Here is a 21,776-nt window from a genome sequence, read left to right as displayed (position 1 = left end):
AATCATATCTCTCGGCTCCTGCGTTGGTAATGTCTCTAGGCTTATGTCTAGAAATTTATTCGCAGTCATCAATACCGCGCCAAGCTGGAACTCGTTCGTCTTTCGTCTGAAGCTCTGCCTGAGCTGAATTTCTGGAAATCTAATGTGGCAAGTCTTAACGGCATTCCTATGTTCAAGGGGAAAATGTTCTATCAAAACTGGTCAGATTTTGAGAAAGCTGAAAGTTCTACATTCAGAGAGCTGTTAGCCGTTTCTTTATCAGTGAAGGCCTTCGTGGAGTCTTTGAAAGCCCAGACAGTCACGTGGTTTACGGATAATCCACGTTAGTCCGGATTGTTAGTTCCGGGTCTAAGACTCCAGCATTACAGGAGCTTGCAATGGATATCCATCGAAGTTGTTTACTTAATGCTATTAATATCGATATGCAATGGATCCCAAGAGACCTAAATAGTGCGGCGGATGATATAAGCAAATTCATTGATTATGACGACTACATGATTAACGATACGGTCTTCAATGCTCTAGATGACTTATGGGGTCCACATACCTGCGATAGGTTCGCTTGTTTCTACAATGCCAAATTCCAGTACTTTAATTCAAGGTTTTACCAGCCTGGTTTGAGTGGAGTTAATGCATTTTCTCAGGATTGGTCTTATCATAATAACTGGCTGTGCCCCCTGTGTATTTAACGTGTAAAGTTATTAAGCATATGGAGCTTTGCAGTGCTCAAGGAACTCTGATCGTTCCCCTTTGGAAGTCAGCCCACTTTTGGCCCATCCCGTGTTCGGATGGTTTCTATAGGAGTACATTCATCCATGACTGGGTTATCCTGCCTAACTTTCCTAATTTATTCGTTAGAAGAAAAGCTAAGAACTCTATTTTTGGTAGCAAGCCATTGGCACTCGTTTCGTTAGCTCTACGGCTTGACTTTAGCATCATTCCCAGCTTAGATTCCGAGTTATCTCGTAAAAGCTTTCTAGTTCCTTGTGTTTGATTCCATTCGGGTTAGAGATGGTGTTGCACACTACTTTAATCACGCGAAAACAACTACTAAACTGCGTTAACAAAACGTTTCTCCTCGACTGTCGTTTCTTACTATCTTGTTTTCCCTCGTGGGATCCTTTTTCTTAATCCCATAATAATCACTTGGGCTAGTCCCAGTTACTCTCGTCTTTTTAGTTATTCCCAGTTACTCTCGTCCTGCTTGCTACAATTGCAGCTGTTTTCACTATGTGCCGATAAGGCGTATTTTCGTGAAGTACTTATTATTTGTTAGTAATTTCAAGTTAAACGTGTTATGCCTTAGAGAGGCCTCCAGGACAGGCCCTAGAGGGGCGATTTTTCATATGTATTTTCCTTTTTGTACCCTAGAGGGGTATATTATGATGTGAAGTATATATGAAATAATTCATATTTGAACTGGGGTTGGTAGATACTGGTAGATGAAAGTGAAGAATGATCATCGCAGTAAATTTTCCAATTTAAGCAACTGGAAAGAAGAATCGCACCGGTATCGCGGAGGTCACGGGTTCGAATCCCGTTGAAGCCCTGATTTTTTCAGTCTTCTTCTTTCCAATTGCTTAAATTGGAAAATTTACTGCGATGATCATTCTTCACTTTCAGGGGCATATTGTGCTGACTATGTGCAAACGCCCTAGAGGGGAACGTACACTAGAGTAACATGGTTTTTATTTTTGTATTGCGATACGCAAGAAGTGTATTGCCTGGAGGGCAAAGGTTTTCCTTACTGAAACAGTGAGTTAAACGGAAATTCAGCATTGTGTGCATTGCTGCCTGTCTCATTGATATTTTTTTAGATTTTCTTGATATTTTTCCTCTTTCTTATCCTTAGATATCTTCACTTCCGTTTTCTGGTCTTCAAAGGCCCAAAGTTCCGCAAGAGTGGATCAGCTAATGGAGAATCTCAAATCTACCGTGCTTGCTTCCAAAGCGTTCGGGACACCCGAAAATTACTTGAGAGCTTTTAACAAGTGGAGAGCCTTTGCTAGTGATGTCTTGGGTACCTCGGAGTTTCCAGTCAGATCCATCGATTGGGCCCTCTACTTGCAACACCTCCTCGAGTCGTCAAAGTCCGTCGCTACTGTCAACTGTGCCTTCTACGCTTTCAAGTGGATACATCTTCTTGCAGGCGTCGATTCACCAAATTTACACCCTACTGTTATGGCCGTAAAAGAAGGAGCTGTTCGCCTTGCCGGTCAACCAATAGTCAATAGGAAGGAGCCCCTGGACGTTCACCACCTCAAGCTTCTTGCCGCGGAGACTAATCTAGAAGACCTTCTACAATTAAGAGATTTAGCTATGTTATGCGTTATTCGTAGCAGTGATGTTCAGTTTAACGAGGGTTACCTTACAATCAGCATAGAGAAAAGCAAGACGGACCAACTGAGGGAGGGTAGATCGGTCGTTATCGCTGAATCCTCGTCTACCACGTGTCCGTGTTCTTTACTTAAGCTGTATATGCATAAGGCCCAGATTCCAGAAAATTCAGACGAGTATCATTTTTAGGGCCATTTCAGCTTCAGGCAATTATGAGCGCCTTATCTCTATAAACAAGCCGATTAGTTACTCTACCTATAGGCAGTCTTTTAAAAAGTCTTTCGCTAATATTGTACCAGATATCTCTAAGTTTAGCACTCATTCAGCTAGGGCAGGTGGAGCTACTTTAGCTGCCAGCTCTGGTGTCTCTGAGAGGAATCTTCAGCGCCATGGTCGCTGGGCTTCAATCACAGCGAAGAACACTTATGTTAAGGATTCTCTTGCCAGTAGGCTAGAAGTTTCTAAGGCTCTGTCTCTGTGAGCTCAAGCCCTAGCTTTACCTTTCTATCCTGGGCCTGTCTGACCAACGCGCCCATGCCTCAACCTTTGAGTGTGTTCAGTTGTGTAGTGAAGGCAAAATATGTAATTTGTGATAATCGGTATTGACATAAATTAATATTTGCCGACACGGAACCGAGAACTGGGGGGGGGGGGGGGAGGAGAGTAGTACGCGAAGGCTCGTGGGTAGTACGTTTGTGAAAAGGGACGGTTGAGAATCTTGTGACATTAATAGTGATAACGAGAACACAAAGTATTTACTTAGAGCGGAAAACATGGTTAGATCTAAATTAATAGGTAAATATATCCATTTAATGTTTTAAGAAAAGAAAAAAAAAGAAAGAAAAGACATTCTCAATTCACAAAAATAATTAACACTATGAGTTTCCCAATTTATTGTATACGGATATGGTAAATATTATTTTGTATTGTTATTAGTTAACGTTGAAACCTTTATTGTAACTAGACCAATACCTCCCTTTGGAGAGTACGGCGCAATAAAGATATACTATTAACATTACTATTACTCACTCACTCACTCACTCACTCACTCACGTACGCACGCACGCACTCACTCGCTCGCTCGCTCGCTCACTCACTCACGCACGCACACACGCAATCACTCGCTCGCTCGCTCGCTCGCTCACTCACTCACTCACTTACTTTCTTGCTTACATACTTACTTACTTTTTTATAATAATAATGGCAATTAAAGAAAGCCAAAAACTAACAACAACGACCCATACTCTCTTTAAAGTTACAAAGTGTCTGTATTTTAGCCCCAACATTAGGACGAGAAGTCTGTCAACTTTTATGGCAGTCAGTGTCAACAAAAATACTCTACATAAAATGAGACCCAAGGTAATTTAAATGTTTCAAGCACAGTAACAAACTTTGGAATTTTTTGGAGACATGAGGTGTGTAACACGAAGAGGCTGCGTGATAAGACCCACAGAGAGATCGGTGATTGCAAGACAACCAAACAAAAGCTTCGATAATGGATGAGGGGAGGACGAAATTTAAAGAGCAAAAATGATGAGAACATTCCCTAGAAATGCAACGATTGAAAGACGAATATTAAAAGCCGAAAAAAATATCTTTTGATCCACGCTAAAAGTCTTGTATTGCAAGACAAATCTTCCATTACTGTCTCGTTTTCATCCACAGTTAGATTCACAATCATCGTCTTGTGGTCAAGATCATAATCTCTCCTGTTGTAATATACTGAGGTACTTGCCAAGATAATTTCTTTAGTACATTCAGTTGGTTTGAGTGTTTGCGATGTTTTTTGATTATCTTACACATTTTTATTTCCTTTCTTGCATTGAGTGTTTTTATCAGGCTGTTTAAACAGAAATAGGTTGCTTCCTGTTTCCTCGACTTTCCCCTAAATTGGCTTCCGGTGATAATCAGCTAGTGTAACTTTCCTAATGAATATATAGCAGTCTTAGTTCGGCAATCGCAAAATTCAGAGCTAAGAAAAAGACATTCAGAGTTCAACTGGACCACCGGTGAGCTTCTCTTGCCTATACATGTAGGAAGCAACAAATTGAGATTTTCTCTTTTGAGTATCTACCATCAGTTGATTTGTTCGTGGCTTATTTAGTCTCGTTTCTTATAATATGTTAGATGCAACGACTTTTACTTATTGCAGTAAGTTTGAGACAAAAAGGCATGCACTAATCTCGTCAAACAGAGTCGCTTATGCTGGTTACAAACGTTGATTTTGAAATACATATCTATGTAAAACTGGCTTGGTTTGGGGATCCGTGTTTTCACGAGTTTACATCGGATTTTTGTAAAACTTGGCAGATATTCTATAATCGGAATGGTGAATGGGTCCATGGATTTTTCGTTTGTTCAGATGAAAAAAAAAAAATTATGACATCGTCAAACTTTACGCGAATGGTATCAAGCGTTGCATGATTATCTTTGGCGCACAAAGTCCAGCAAAGTTGCTATCGTTTCAAGGAATTGAGATTGTTTTTTTTTTTTCCAGAACAGCGGCTGGTAATCGCGCTATAACGTTTTAAGCGGAATCTTTTAGGGATAAAATAACGCTTGAACCACACCCAGATTGGTCTCTTTTAGGGGTTTAATTCCAATTTTTCGACGAAGATCACGACATTCTTATATAGGAGTGCTTCTCCCCCACCCCCGGGTGTCGAGTCGGTCTCTCGGTTCTGAATAGGGTTCCGAGTTATTGTGTTCCTACACACAAAACCACAAACGATCTCTCAATTGATTTGATTCCTCGAATTTCACGTTCAACGAGGCAGCTGCGTCGAGAAACAAGAAAACCGTCTGAACGTGTCCATCACTGCTTGTCTTATTTCCTTTATCTTCCAGCAGTAGAGGAGTGGATTTAAGGTCGAGTTTAGCATAAACAGAGATAGTGTTAGTTCCCATGCAAAATCAAGAAATTGCGTTCGTGATTTATTGATGACAAAAATAGCCGCGATGCCATAGGGAAGATAACAGACAACTAATGTTATCTGTATCCACAATGCGCTAGACACTGTCTTTCTGTATTGAATTATATTCAGTGGCATTCCTCCTCCGTTTGGTTGTCCTTGGTGAGCCTGCCCTTGCACTTGAGCTTGATGCTTGCGAAGCGTCAGATAGATTTTTGTGTAAGAGAAGATCGAGGTAACTATGCATAGTATTGTCGCTGAAAATGTGATCGATAGCGTTACTCGCGCTTCGTAACTGGATGTCAATGTAGTGACGATGCTGAAAAACCAGCTAATAACAACATAACTCTGCACACGTCTTAATGTCACAACGTGTCTGTATCTTAGCCCCAACAACAAGGCGAGAAGTCTGTCCACACTTATCGCAGTTAGCGTTGACACAGATACTCCGCCAAGAATTATGCTCAATCTATTAAAGAGGATTGAAAGATAATAACAAAGCATGGTTTGTTCTGGAGACATCATATAAGCCACGAAAAGAGGCTGTGTAATGAGACTCACGCAGAGATCGGCGCTTGAGAGACAACCTAACAAGAGCTTTGATGGTGAACGAAGAGATGACACCCTTTTAAGTGCAATAATGATCAAAATATTTCCAAGAAATGCAGTGATAGATAGAGTGATGTGCACTGCTGAAATAAGTAGTTTTTGATATGCTGCGTAAGAACCGGTCGTGCAAAATAGGTCTTGGGTTACTGTGCGGTTTCTGTCTTCTGATAAGTTCGCCATGTTTTTGTCCCTTCCAGCTGGTTAGTAGAGGTGTAAATATTTCTTTCTTTTTTTTTTTTTTATCCCTGGATTGTTTTTGAGTTTATGACTAACCAAGAAGACTTTTGTTTTTCAACGCTCGCCTGTACCCTTATCCAGGGGATGGTAACATAGGTTCAGTCCTTTTTCTGATGGGAAGGAAGTAGTAAAAGGTATATCAGTAATAATGAAAAAAAAGTTAAAAAGAAACTGAAGAACAAGAATAGAACGTATTACCGCATGAAATTGTTTAGTTTATCATATAAATCCGAGTGCAATAAAGTATTTACACTGCATCTATGACTGAGAATTGAATATTATCTCAAGGCTAACGAACGTGCCCCCAGTAATTTGCACGGTAGCGCGAATTGAAAATTAACCAAAAATTGAGGACAAAGAAGAAATTTTATGCAGAAATCAAAAAAGTTCGGTATGTCTCTAACAGAGAAAACATTTTTTTTTTTTGTAAGTGAAATCTACAAATTTAATTTCACAGCGGTAGACATTTACCATTTACAATTCAGACTTATTTAATAATTTACGCAGGCGTGCAACATTAACAGATATTTACCCAGGAGTTCAAAGACATATACTTTGAATATAACTGTGCGATTTAACTTCTGGTTCACTGATGTGATTAAACGCACATATTTTTTTCGCCTAACAGTACTAAAATCTCATTTCGAGTGTTTTTCACCAGAAAAAGCGTTTTAACGTGTCAAAGAAAATTCGCCACGCAGTAACCGTTTTTTAATGTGGAAAGTGTTCATTGGTGCATAAGGCAATTTTTGGGGCAATATCTGTTATGAAATATGCCCGATAATTTGTTTTGGATTATAACGATATAAAATATATATAGGTAAAGGTTTATTATAAATTCCCATCGTTTTGAAATATTACTAACGCAAAAAAGTTAAATTTAAGTGAAAAATTTTAAATGAAATCGAATTTTCCAGTGATTTGCCTTTAGTCGAAGATGTTGACTTTAATTGGCTACACTATACCGTTGTTAAGGTACAATGGCTAATCAAAGGACACTATATGATAATAATTTAGGTTCAAGCTTTTTTCTACGAGTAACTTCTTAACCCTACATGTTTTCACCCAGCTGAATATAAGTTAAGAACGTACAAGAAGCTACGAGTTTACATCAAGTTAAGTCTTTACCTGGATTTGGTAACCCAGGAATCAAAGGAAACATTGTTCAAAGTTTGGGAATCATGGGATAACAAATATATTCTTTTGGGTATTATCAATGTGTAGTATGGCTGCACATTTTTTTCCCTCTTAATTTGATTTTGAAGCACCCTACTGGCTTGACAAAATACTGTTACGCACTAAAAGGTCGAAAACAGTTTATTTATTTGCGAAGTACAAAGCACTAACATTGCTTGCAAACCTATGTCGACACATAGCAAATGAACACCGTGTTCTGGAAAAGATGTTCACTTCTGCCCATGATGATTTTCGTGTCGTTTCAGTCACAGCTCTTCAGTAACCGAAGTAACCGTCGCAATTTATCCCCTACCCCAAGTGTACACTTTACAATGTATTCTATCAAGTTAATATTGTGAGCAATTACTGAGTTGTGTACTCGCCTTTTGAGTTAGTAGTCGGAGTTCTTCAGTTTCCGTGATTTTTCTTTTAAGGAAAACAAACAACGACTTTCCTTACGAAGAACCACAGCTGTTCTAAAGGAACCAGGGCTTGAATCGTTTCTGAATGCAAATTATTATTAGTGAATTGTTCCGATCGTGGGAAATAAGTCAAAAAGACAGCTGGGATCGCTAGAAATTAGAGCGTAATGTCCTTAGTTTTACAATCAATTTTACAATAAACACAGCTTATTCAACAATGATTGGGCCTTTGTGTGTTACCGATACCTTAAGGCTGCCGCACACTAACCCACACTAATGAGTGGTTCTCGAGAAATCGGCGTATGTACGGGAAAGCTGATCATCCAAGCCCCGATCTTGTCGCAGACTTGTGTGAATTTACCGCACACTAGCCGACAAGTGAAGATTTTTTTTTTTTTGGCAACACGCAAGTTAACAACACAAACTTCGGATTTTTGTTAGCTAAATTGACGGATGTGCCGTTGCCATGGCAACATGAATAAATGTGAACAGGCCTTTAAAATCGATTTTGTTTGTTTGGAGAAAATCTAGTAGTTAAATTTTCTTTTTCATTTGCGTGCAACAAGATTGTAACTATGCTCACAAGTTAGCACCATTTAATAATAGTTTAACAGAGAGATCTTTAATTATCACTTGTAGAAGGTTAACTGGAATATCTATAATTGCCTCAGTCAAATTTCAATTTTTTGTTAATATTTCAGTTACTTGTTTTCTAAAGTATTTTCGTGCTAAATTTCGTGAAATTCTAACGAGTGGTTCTCGAGAAATGGGCGTTTTTCCAAGGAAGCTATTCCACATTCAATCGCAATTTTTTGCCTTACTACGCATCCGCTGCATTTAACTGGGTTCTTTCGGTAGAAAAGAAAAATCTGAGAATTCCTGGGTTCTTTCCGTAGTTACCTTTTCTACCATACATTTTTAATAAAAGAGTAAAGCCATAAATACACTTTTTCAATTATGAAGAAAAAAAGCACACACAGCGAGGGCATTGACCAGATAAAATGATCGCTGTATCGACGCCATTGTTGCTTTGTGTAATCCTTGTGCGCGCGCTGAATGGCATTAGCGAGAGCGCACGCGGAAATTGCGTTGTTCGGCCACCTTAATTGAATTGAATTCGACACGGCAGAAATGCGACGAATGAACCAGGCCTGAAATACAACCAGTGTTAATAAATGTAGATCCAAACCTAATTAAATAATAACCTATTAAGAGGACAAACGTTTTTATCTCGGATCTTTTACAGACCTAGAAGTAAAGATTTTTCTAAATTCAGTCCCTCTTCCCATAATAACAAAACGAAAAAAAAAAAAAAAACATCGTAAAAAATCGGATGATGATTTTATTTTAATGAACCGCATATAATAAATATTAATGGCTTTAAAAGGTTTTCCACAAATAGAGGATTTTAGTTGAGTAAAATGTTATACATTAAGTGATAACTAATGTAAATCAAGAAAACAGAACGTTTGAGTTAATAATATAATAACTGCAAACTTGCAAAAGAAAGAAGTCAGCAGAGGAAAAACAAAAGTGAATGTGAATGAATGCTTGTTGTAAATACATTTTTATTATCGACAGTTTTTAATTTATGCAGCATACTCCCCAAACCTGCGGTGAATTAATTAAGTCCCTCATTTTTTCACAGTTTTTCACAGAACAAATAGCTGTCATGCTTGTCCACTTTGTTCTCCTTTTTTAACAGTCTTTTCGTGTTTAGTTCAGAGCCCTTCTTTGCATCACAAATTCTAACGTCTACATACAGGTGGCAGTCTTAATTAGTTTTCAAACTCGAAGGTAATTATATATTGGTACCTTATCGGACCTGGAGGGTATTTCCTTTAATTTGTCTGTAATGGGCTGTTTATCATTATATATAAGATCCCTTTTCAGTTTTTATTAAAGATTGAAACAATTTGAAAGCCTTTGAACTTTGCCTAGTATAAATGCAAAGTAGTAGAAGGGTAAAATTACTATTTGGATTATTTATGATCGACAGTCGTTTTACATAGACTATTTTCGCATTATCGATATTGGACTTGAATTAGCTTGCAACTGAGGTTCATGAGGGGAGTTTTTTCAAATGCAAATGACTTTTAGCGCTTTTTCATGGCATTCCCCCACTTAGAAGGTTCCATTTCAAGTTAGTCCCAGTCCGATAGCAAAGATATCAGTGGCGTCACCTATTGTTATTAATATGCCAACCAGAGAACTATTGGCTGGTGAAACAAAGGATTTTTTTTAACGTTTTGAACATTTAAATGACAAAAACAAATATCTAACAAATATTGTAAACAAATATCTTCCCTATACAGAAAATACGATTATGGCCTACTTTTTGACTATAATTAAAGATGATTTCCTGTCCGTCGGCTGCGTAGTCTCAGCACCCTGATATTTGTAAACGTTTTTTAAAATCTCACTCGATGGAATGCGAATCAATGTTATTCCTTACGAGCCTCATGACTTATCTTTGAGGCCTTTCAAATTCTTTTTTTCAACAGCCTCATAGATTTTTACAGCTGCGAAGTTGTTTCATCAAGAGGTATCAGAAAGAGCGAATCATGAAGCTTCGATCGCCTCGCATCCATAATGGCCTTTGTTTTGAAACTTTAAATTTACTTCATGTAAGTAGTTACACAAAATGTTTACATTTTGTGATGTCTTACATGAAATAAAACAAGAAACGCAAACAAACTCTCGAGAATCGATTCTTTATTGTTGTATTTTAGTGTAAACTGAACTGAAAAAAAGTGAACCCTATTTATTTCATCATTGTGTAGGATGAGAGAATATCAAGACTTTCTTCCATCTCCAAAACCGCTCACAGACACAGATTGCTTGCAAAAGAAAAGATACAGATGGGAATATCATACATCATGAGATATCTGTGACCAACAATCGTCAACAATCTGTCGACAAGAGCTTTTAAAATTGCATAAAATGGTCATGTACCATGGGCGCGGCTTTTTCCTCTCTTATTAATCCCCATTTTTCAAGGAGCCTTTTAACCGTGCTGTATGCCGTATGCATCATTGCTCGCTTAAATGTCAGTAAAGAACGGAAAAGCAAAACCTCTTGGTCTTGATTCTAGATAGGGAGAAACTGAAAATCCAAATGTTTCTTTTTGGGATTAATAGCATTGAATCGTTTCTGGAAGCACTATTGGAGGGGCAACATGTCTCACTTATTAGATCAAAACAATGCGCTTGTGCGCTCTTTCGCTTGTGGTGGTATGCTTATTTTAAACTGTGAGCCTAAACAAGTGTCTATTGAAATAGCCTAATTGTGCTTTGTTTTGTTTTGTTTTAACCCAGTAGCTACCATTTCTAAAGTGAATAAAACTTTTTTCAAAATTCGCGTGTACTTCAAAGGTCAATGTTAGAATGTCTAAAGCCTTAGTTTTCTTGCTGTTTATATGGCATTTATGCCATGTTTACTTATATCTTATAAATGAATATAAATAAATAAATTGATCTATTAAGGTGGCTTTTTTCTTTTTTTTTTTTCGCTTAAATGAAAAAAAAATTGTTGGAAGTGCGCGGTTCATTGCACGTTCTTCTTGCATCGTTCTTCATGTGAATGGTAACCAGCGTTGCAATGACTCGTCATTTACAGTGGATGAGCCACAACGCAAACTTTTGCGCCCTAAGTGCACATATATTGTTGGTATCGTTTTATCGAGTATTGATTTTTTTTCTGTCTTTCAATAAGTACGAAAATTTATATTAGAAGTTCCTTAGACGAAGGAGCTCAGCACTCCTCGCTTGAAATTTCGTCCTTTATTATTTATCGAAAACACCTTGAAAACTCGATGCTCTATTGGGCGCGGAGAATTGCTTTGCGATCAGCTATATTTGGTGGGTGATAACGAAACGCGCCACGTTTCATGCCCATTCATACATCTTTAATCGCGCGTATTCACACTTAAATAACTCACATAATTAAATGAGACAAAGAATACAGAATTTTTTCTCTCTTTTCTTTTCAAGCGGAAACATTTTATCATCGTTGCCCTTTTAATTTTCTCAATATACTACAACGAAAACAAAAAATCTGTACGCGTTTGAATGCTCGTCTTAAATAAATTCTCATCATCGAATTTTAAGTTTTGCAGCGCACTCAGTCACCCAGACCTGCCATAAATTAATTATCTCACTTACGTTTTCACAGTTCAGAAGAGAAGAAAATCTGTTATATATGCCAGTCTGGGTTGTTCTACTTTTTTAACAGAAACGTTTCGTGCTTTAGCTCGGCGCTACTTATTTGCAACACAAATTCAAATATGTGCAGGTGGCAGTTTTAATTTGTTTTCATGCACGTCAGCAATTGTGTATGGATGGGTATCTTACTAAAGGTAATTTCCTTTGTCAGTTGATGGGTTTCTAACATATCCTTAGTGGTTTTTAAGATTAAAACAAATTGAAGCCTTTCAACTCTGCCTAGTATAAATGCAAAATAGTAATATAGTATCACTAGTATTTGGATAATTTGCGATGAAACGACACTAATAATTGACAGTCGCCGAGAATCGGTCAACAGTAATTAAAGGATCCCACATCGCAAACGTAGAATATTTGTTTTTCAAACGTGTTTTTTTGTTGTTGTTGTTGTTTTTCAGGAGCCGATTGTCTTCGCTGTATTTTGAAGGCCGTATTATAAAAAAGTTTGCCCTTAAAAAAGGTGAAACTAAATTTCATCATGGTGTCAGATGAAAAAAAACAAAAACAATTAAGCTTTACTTTTTCCACCTCCAAAGAAGCTTCACAGGGAAACATTGCTTCTAAACGAAAGCTACTTAAGGAGATATCAATAATTCATTAAATATTTGTACCGATGTTACTCAACAATCTATCAAAAGTATTTTTAAAATTGCATAAAATGGTCACGTATCATAAGGGCGGCATTTTTGTCTCGTACGCTTTGTCAGGATTGTTTCGATTTCAGGAAATTCGAATGCGGTCAGTGCTTAAGCTTCATTGCTCAACACATGTTAAAGAAGAAAAGCAAAACATCTTTGAATCATTTTCAGACAGGGAGACTGAAACGAAGAGAAATCCAATGGTTCCTTTTAAGAACTAATCCTACCAAATCGCCTCTGGAGGTAACAACAAACCAGGCCAAATTGCCTGTTCACTATTGTTGCTACCAGTGATGTATGCGTGTTTTAAGCTATCAACAACTACAGGTGCTAAATATAACCCAAATAAAAATAATTATGGTTCACATTTAGCCAGCAGCTATACCATTGCTTAAGTGAATAAAACTTCGACACAACATTCGCCTGCATTTCAAAGACCAACCTTTTCTCACCACAAGTGGCTCAAGTCGAAATAAAATGATTTGTACGGGAAAGACGGTTATATTCTTAAGCCAAAAAATACGAAGGAGTATGAGCATACGTTGCTTCAGATGTGGGTTTTCTTCGTTCTCTTGAGGTTTCTTTTTGGTGCTCAAAATGTACTAAGTTGTTCAACTGGCTGAGATACATTCACTGCGCATTCTCCACTTGTCGACGACATCTTGAATTTCGCAAATGAGATTGAAATGGTCTGCCAGACGTTTTCAGACTCGAGATCGAAAGCTCGCACATGCGCAGCCCATGATAGTGTCCCTTTAACAGTGCAAAATGGGGTTGAAAGGCCTACACGGTTCTTTCGGTTCGTGAAATTTATAAATTTTCCCTTTTCTTTTAATTTACAGTCTCTCGACCTTTTTCTTTCTTTTCACTTTAAGCTGTGTTATTATTGGGAGCGAATTTACGTAAATTACGCAAATCCATGGCGACTCAGGAGTTGGCGGCCTTTCATTCAATCTCAGTGTAGATGAACCTCGGATGCAGAAATGGAACTTTCGTCCGTAATGTATGTGGAATTTAGAGGTGCCTGGAGCATTTGTAGCGAATTTACGGCTGTTTTCCTCCAGTGGACTTGTTCGGCTGGGGTCTCACTGTAATACGTACAGCGACTCTCATTTGCGAGCTTGGGTCACCTGTGGTCTCACCCCGTTGATTTTCTTGTTATAAATATGACATTCATACCATGTCTATATTTATTTCATTTGCAATATGATAATAACCTTATATAATGAAAAGAAATGAATGAACAAGAGAATGAATATATAAATATATGAGTGAAACTTTATTTAGCACAGTTTACCGACACAAAATGCTTTTCATGACGTCATGCCCCAGTTGTCTAAAGCAAATTAACGTTTAGAAAATTCTGATAACTAAGATCCACGAGCTTTCACGATTATCAGAAGAAAAACCTCTTTATTACTCTTACCCTTGCCATACATCATCATTTTCCCCCTCTTTCATCCTCGTTTTTCGCTAGCTGGTTCTACCTTAAACCCATAGTTTAGAGTGTCTTCAGATCTCATCGTGACCTTTTTGCTATGTTTAATACGGTTTTGATGGCATTCACCTCGAGAAACACTGAGGACATCCTTCACTGCCAATGGGAAAAACTGCAACACTACCAAGAGTCAGACTGGATTTTGCACGCCGTAGCTTTTATTTTTTAGGTGCCTCGATTTTTAATTTATTGCCTTTAAGTTTAAGAAACATTAATTCTAGAGTTTTATTTAGGAAAGCCTTAGACGATTATTACTTGTAATTTCTATTGTACTTTTAATGGTTTTTAATATGTATCTTATTTTATATATCTTAATAATTCTTGTTTATTAGTTTTTAATTCTTAGCAGGACCCCGTTGATAACAGTACTTTGTACTGAAGGGTTATCCTGAGGAAATATTCGATTATTATTATTATTATTAATCTCATTTCTGTGTTTTTCAGCAGTAAATAAATGGATTTATTAAAGAACGCATTTAACAAACGACAGGCTCACAGAGCGTACATGTGGCTACTGCTTAATTGTTTACACATAAGAGCAAAGAAATCACTACTTAGAGAAGTAAACAACGATTTATGAAGGCAAGCCAACTGGCAGCTGGTCACGTTGTGAGTCCGTAATATACTACAGATGGTGAAGATACAAGATCAATCATGTTTCCATATATTTCTCCGCAGTTCAAATATAGGATCCTTCATATATTCACTTCTAGTCTTTACCATCCTCGGGGAAAATTACGAACTCACAAAATGACCAGCTCCCATTTGCCTTGATAGCTCAGTTGGTAGAGCAAATGATAGCTCATTTGGTAGAGCACAGCACCGGTATCACAGAAGTCATGGGTTCGAATCCCGTTCAAACCTGAATATTTTTAATTCCGACCTTAATTTTACAGCTGTGTGTATAACTGCGATGATCAATCATGTCTTGATATCTTTTCCCGCAGTTTAGGGTGGCCGAACACGCTTTTCACGCGCGCTCTTGCTAATGCGATTCATCACGCACAAGGATTGCAAAAACAAAAAAAACAAAAACAAAAAAAAAAGGCGTCGATACAGCGAAGAATACAAAAGCAAAAACCGACACAACGTAGGATGATTTTTTGAAGGTGTACACCTTCAAAAAAATCATCCTACGTTGTGTCGGTTTTTGCTTTTGTATTCTTCATTTTATATGTGAAGCCGATTAGATCACTATTGATCCAACGTATACCAGCAGGATCATCGATCCGGTTGCTTGCTTAACCATTTTGTAGTCGATACAGCGATCCTTTTATTTGGTCAATGACCGCGCTATCTGTGCTATTTTTCTTCATAAGGGTATTTATGGTTTTAGTCTTTTATGAGAAATGCATGTTTGAAAAGATAACGATACAAAGAACCCCGCAATTCGCAGATTTTTCTTTGTTACCGAAAGAGCCCGCAGTTAATGCAGCGCATGCGCAGTCTTGCGATTGAATGCCGAATAGCTTTCTCCTAAATACGCCTATTTCTCGAGAACCACTCATTAGAATTTCACGACATTTGACATGAAAATACTTTAGGAATTAAGTAACTGGAGTAAAAAAGTTAAATTTAACAAAGAAAATTCTAGGTATTCCAGTTAAGGCATAATCAAAGATCTCTCTGTTGAACTATGTAAAATAGTTTTAACTTGTGAACATCGTTACAAGTTTTTTGCATTCAAATATTAATAATGATAAAGAAAATTTAATGACTTGATTTTCTGCGAATAAAGAAAACCAGTTTTAAAGGCCTGTTCTTATTTATTCATGTTGCCATGACAACGGCACATAAGATCCAAAGTTTGTGTTGCTGACGTGTGTGTTGCCATTTTTGCGACCAAAGGGTTTTAGAGAAAAAGGTTATTGAAACACGGTTTTAAAAAATTGTGTTCAGCCACCTCAAATAAATGATCTTTCATATAATTATTCCCTTCTAAGAAGAGATCTTATTTGAATTAATCATTTAATTCCTCGGGTGCAAACAGCCTCCGGAAGAAAAACAAAGCTTACGCAACTTTATTTCAAGTGCCACTGAAACAGCAAAAATGCAAGCAAAAATATCTGTATCTTTTTTCTTCTTGAGCTCCAACTCTTGATTTGTTTTTCCCCATGAGCAATGTAATTTTCAGAAAAAAACAAAAACAAAACAAAATAAGAGGAATACCTTTTCCAAATCTCGTCGCCTCTTGATTAAACAACTCTTAGAAGTGCTCGGTAAAGACACTTACAGTCTATTGTATTCAAAAAACAGATCATGATAAAATCCCATATATTTTTGTCTTTACACAGCTATATTACCAGCAAGAACTGCCAAATAAAGTGTACATGTTCTCAACTTTGAAGTTGTCATTGCAAGCCTCGTGGCCCCGCAACGAACACTGGAAAAGTTGAAAATTTACAGAGTATGTAAACAACATGTAATTAACATGTAAATAATCAAAAAGAGACTGTAAAGAATAATTTACATGATTTTTCCCCTTTTACATGTTTTGGAGGTTTCATGTAAAAAAACATGTAAATATTTCAAGTGAAACATGTAAATGATGAAGAAAACACTGTAAATGTTTCAAAGCAAAGGGCTAAGATCATGTAAATAACATGTAAACTGTTCCAGCAAATACTGTAAATAGCCTGTAAATTTCTTGTGATTCAACCTGGAAACCCGTAAATAACATGTAAATTTAATACAGGAAGGCTGCCTTAATACTGTATATAACATGTAAATAAACAAGGGGAGGCTGTAAACAACATGTAAATAAAAAAAGGGAGGCTGTAAATAACATGGAAAATGAAAACAGGAGCCTGTAAATAACGTGTAAATCAAAAAAGGGAGGCTGTAAATAACATGTAAATCGAAAAAGGGAGCCTGCAACTAACGTGTAAATTGAAAAAGGGAGTCTCTAAATAACATGGAAATCAAAAAAGGAGCCCATAAAGAACATGTAAATCGAAAAAGGAAGCCTGTAAATAACATGTAACTCAAAAAAGGGAGCCTGTAAATAACATGTAAATCGAAAAAGGGAGCCTGTAAATAACATGGAAATCAAAAAAGGGAGCCTGTAAATAACATGGAAATCGAAAAAGGGAGCCTGTAAATAGCATGTAAATGGAAAAAGAGAGCCTGTAAATAACATGGAAATCGAAAAAGGGAACCTGTAAATAACATGTAAATTGAGAAGGGGAGCCTGTAAATAACCTGTAAATTGAAAAAGGGAGCCTGCAGATAACATGTAAATCGAAAAAGGGAGCCTGTAAATAACCTGGAAATTGAAAAAGGGAGCCTGCAAATAACCTGTTAATTGAAAAGGGGAGCCTGTAAATAACATGTAAATGGAAAAAGGGAGCCTGTAAATAACCTGTAAATGGAAAAAGGGAGCCTGTAAATAACCTGTAAATGGAAAAAGGGAGCCTGTAAATAACATGTAAATTGAAAAAGGGAGGCAGAAACCCTGTATGATAAATAACTTGTAAATAATAACTTGAAGAAAAATGCATGGAATGTACTGTTTTATTTTAATCAAATCTGTTGACCTTAATTATAACAGTAGAAAATATGCAAATTTATACAGAATCAGAAATTTATTGCAATCAGAACAAACTCAGTAAAATTCAAATAGTTTTTATAGGCCATGAATAAGGTTTACAATGTATACATTGCAACAAATAAAACATGTTTTCTTTTCTTTGTATCCATAACAAGACGACTTAAATGTAATTTTGTGCATGGCCAAAATATTTTAAAATACCATGACTGAGCTCCTTTAACCGAATTCAAGCACTTTTCAAGGAGACTACTAAAATTCAAGAGCTTTTCAAGATTGTGCCAAACCATGTCATATTCAGCTCTATTTAATCCATAAATAATAACATGATTAAGAACTATACTGTTGTCAGCTACAACTAGTAAAAATAATATTTTGCAATTTAGGTGTATTACTAAATCAAAATTGTTTGCGAATAGATACCTGTCTTAAATATATACTAAATCCACAAAGTCAAATGTAACATAATGATAATACCTTTGTCATAAAATGAATGAATAAACTGTTTTTTCTTACTAAGTAATTAATGTAGGATTAAATTAGCCTTAATAATAATTATGAAAAATGTGGGAGGCACGATGGCCTCGTAGTTACATGTAGTGTGCTCAACTCCTGATGGAGCGGTCTGGGTTCAAGCCCTAGGCGGGTACATTCTGTTGTGTTGTTGGGCAACACACTTTACTCTCAGTGCCTCTCCACCCAGGTGTATAAGTGGGTACCAGCGAATTTAATGGTGGGGTAACCCTGCAATGGACTGGCATCTCATCCAGGGGGAGTAGAAATAGTCCTAGTCGCTTCCTCCTACAGAAAGTGGGATAAGCCCCAGTCTGTTGGGCCACGTGGCTTGTATGCAGACTTAACCTTTACCTTATTATGAAAATTACTGCAATGTAAGTGTGAAGTATTGATCAACTTTTTTCATAGAGTGAATTGTTCTTTTGAAATAACAGAAAATAGGGAGAAACATTTACCACAGATAGAGATTGACATTTTAAATTCATCATAAAAACATTCATGCCAAAGGAATACTACATTGCATAACACAAAACAAGGCTTCTGACATCTTTTAGGCTATGTTTACAAAGGCACAGTTTCCTTCTTTTTCCAAACCTGTACAGAATCCAAACAGTACAAACATTTTGGACCCCTGACAAAACATTCACTGTAAACAAAATTTTACTTTTTCTTTTTGTGATAAAAAAATAACTGTACTGTAAAAAAAATTCATAGGGGCCTGTTGAAATTGAAAGGCCTATCTAGTACCATAGCTCCCATAACACATCATAAGTTAATAAATTATTGTTCTGGTACTACATGTATGTAAACTTAGCCTTTGCTTTTTATGATGAAATCTTATAGCTGTTGTATTGAACAATAAGTATCAACCTAGCAATCTAAGATATTTAAATTTAATGCTAATTCACTAACACAGATACAGTGTAGGTGATACTTCAAAGCATTAAAAATAATGTTTAAAGTGGTTGAATTTATGCCAGAAAGTGTTGAAGGTCACCATGTTAGACTGTAATGCACCAGGGACCCATTTCTTGAAGGTCCCAAAAAGTTTTCGCACCCAGAAAGCCATACCAAAATCTGAAACCTTATGCTTACAGAGCTGTTTTATTCACTTATTCTCAATATGAACAGAGGTTTCCTTCACACAAGAAGTTTCAGGCATATACAGCTCTTAGTTTTTAGACACAGCTCAATTAAAGATGGCTTTGTGGGCCCGAAAAGTTTCCAGGGCCTTCAAGAAATGAGCCTTGGACCCCTTATAGAGTCATAAGTACTGTAGACCTCTCAGTGGCTGATTTTTTTCCTGATCAAGCATCAATGCCAAGGAGTATGCACATATTGACCACTCTCAATTTTACTTCATCCTAAAAGTAACATAAAACATTTTGTTAAATGAGATAAGTTATGTCTGAGTATGAATCAGCAAATTCTGTGTATGATATCAATCAGCGAATTTTACACTGGAGTTATTATTTTGTTTCTTATCATTCCAATTTATACTGTGACCTTTGAAATCGGACTGTAGCTGGTCATGTTGACCAGCCAAAGTAATTTTAGTTCGGTCATGTCTCATTTCTGACCGGTCAAGATATTTACGAAAAAATCAAGTACACGTAATGTGAGCCAAATGAAACCCACAAGTATAGTTTGTTTGTTTCAGTCACTGCTAGACTGTTTAAAAATTGGCTTAATATTTTTCTGAACGGATTTAACCCCAGTCACTCGAATGGCATTCCTATCGATCTTGAACGCATGAAAAACAGCAAGTGAATGGTCTTTAGCAGTTTGAACAGATACATGTATGCATCGGCGTATGTTTTCGTATGAGGTCATAATAAAAAAGAGCTTAAAACTCTCAGATTTACAGTTGGGGATTTGACTGTATTCAAGAATGAACAACGTGACCGTCTCAACATGACATGACTGGTAAATATGACTGGCGAGTGAAGTTTTTGGCCAGTCAAGTCACCATTCTGGCCAGACACTGCCCATTGACCGGCCATTATTTTCAGCCCTGAATATTCATCAATCAAACAGATCTTACATCTACATCTGTAGCTACTGTGTGACAAAAAATTTGCATCTCTGATTGGAAGGCACTGAATGTCAGAGGATGTAGAAGAACTAAACTCAAAATCTGTGGCAGTAAATATTCAATGTTCACTATCTCCTACATTGTAATATTCATGCACAATAAATCAAACTCCTATCAAACAATGTTTAAATAATAAGTCAAGTTATTTGCAGGCACGATTTGATTGTTTCTTACGCACACTTATGCTCTATTGGTGGACAAAGGTACAGATGATGTCATAAACATTTGTTTTTGTTTCTTTGTTATGTATTACGAAGCAGATAGATTTTATGTTGTCATGCATCTGTTCAGTAATAGATCACAGAAGACATCAAAATGTGGTACGAACATCAGTGACACATGCCTGAAAAATTCACAGATTCTGTGACACACTCTGGTAATGGCTTATGTGAATATTTTTTGTTTTTACCGCATTTTGATGGTATCTGTGATCTACTTAAGGCAGGAAAAAACCTAGGTCTGATTTCCTCAGCCAAGTAAATTTTGCTCTTGGGCAAGTGAAAATAGAAGTTCAGTGGCCCAGTGGGCAAGTGAAATTACAATGTAGCCTCAGTAGTCTTGTGAGTCTGACTAAAAATGCCAGCTTGATAAATGATAATTTCCAGTCATCCCATTTCAAAACTTAAGACCTAAAGATTAGTTAATTATTAGGTTGAAAGCAGCAATTAGTTAGGAATCCGAGTGTACTTCATTCGCATTTGTCCTCTGATTTCCTTACTGGCCACCACACTGGCAACTAATATTTAAATGGGGGCAAGTGAAAACTGAAATTGACTAGCCCACTGGGTAAGTGACTTACAAGTTTTTTCCCTGCCCTGCAACAGATGCATGAACAGATGCATGACACATGAAACCTACATGTATTTGGTAAGAGCCGAATTTTGTACAAGTAAAATGTACAGCTGTAACAGGGCTCTAAAGTGCTGTCTCGTCATCCCAGGGTAAGGCAATCGATTGAAATCGATCCATAAATTGATATAAATCAATAAATTGAAGTTAATGTAAGTGTTATCAGTGCTATCAAACAATTGATAGAAATTCATACTCACATGCTAGAGAAGTTTCAAGTTATCGATTTGATTTTACCAAATTTATCAGTCATTACAGAATCAATTGAAAGTTGGTCTCTCTTTGTTAGTTCACATAAACTGTAGAAAAATTGTGTCCCTCAACACAATGTTTGATTGTAACTTTTTTACGTAGATTTCAAAGGCACTGCCAAAGATCCCCAAAACATAGTCCCCGATACATGTATGCCAGCAAAATATTCTGTTTACAAGATACGATGTTATGTTTTTATGCAATTGTATTCATGATTTCATATTTCACTTTATATCTTTTGTTCATTTCTTTTTTATTAAATGTTGCTTAAAAGATAAGCTAGTATCAACAAAATTGATAATGCTTATTGAAAATTTCGATTACTCATGACGAATCCTTTTATTGATTTCTGATATCATTGACTAATTTCTATTGATTGTTATGAAATAATCGAATGACTATACTGTGTCATCCAAGACAAGTAGATTTTCCTGCCTGGGCAAGTTACTTTTCCTTTTTTTCAAG

General features: G+C 36.7%; 2 protein-coding genes across 2 annotated transcripts; one reads left to right on the top strand and one right to left on the bottom strand.

Moving 5' to 3' along the window:
• Positions 1-183: 183 nt before the first annotated feature.
• Positions 184-2,526, top strand: LOC149101057 (uncharacterized). Its single transcript, XM_089276417.1, has 2 exons — positions 184-322; positions 1,853-2,526. Exons 1-2 carry the CDS (start codon positions 184-186, stop codon positions 2,524-2,526), a joined length of 813 nt encoding a protein of 270 aa, XP_089132543.1.
• A 680-nt stretch (positions 2,527-3,206) lies between these two features.
• Positions 3,207-6,401, bottom strand: LOC149101056 (melanocortin receptor 5-like). The gene has a single exon (XM_089276189.1). It carries the CDS (start codon positions 6,036-6,038, stop codon positions 5,103-5,105), a length of 936 nt encoding a protein of 311 aa, XP_089132315.1. The 5' UTR covers positions 6,039-6,401; the 3' UTR covers positions 3,207-5,102.
• Between the last annotated feature and the right edge of the window lie 15,375 nt (positions 6,402-21,776).

Source organism: Orbicella faveolata, unplaced genomic scaffold, assembly GCF_042242905.1.
Source record: "Orbicella faveolata isolate gen_17 unplaced genomic scaffold, um_ofav_v1 contig_4, whole genome shotgun sequence".
NCBI lineage: Eukaryota > Metazoa > Cnidaria > Anthozoa > Scleractinia > Merulinidae > Orbicella > Orbicella faveolata.
The sequence above is the reverse complement of the archived record's forward strand: the minus strand, read 5'-3'. Positions and strand labels throughout refer to the sequence as shown.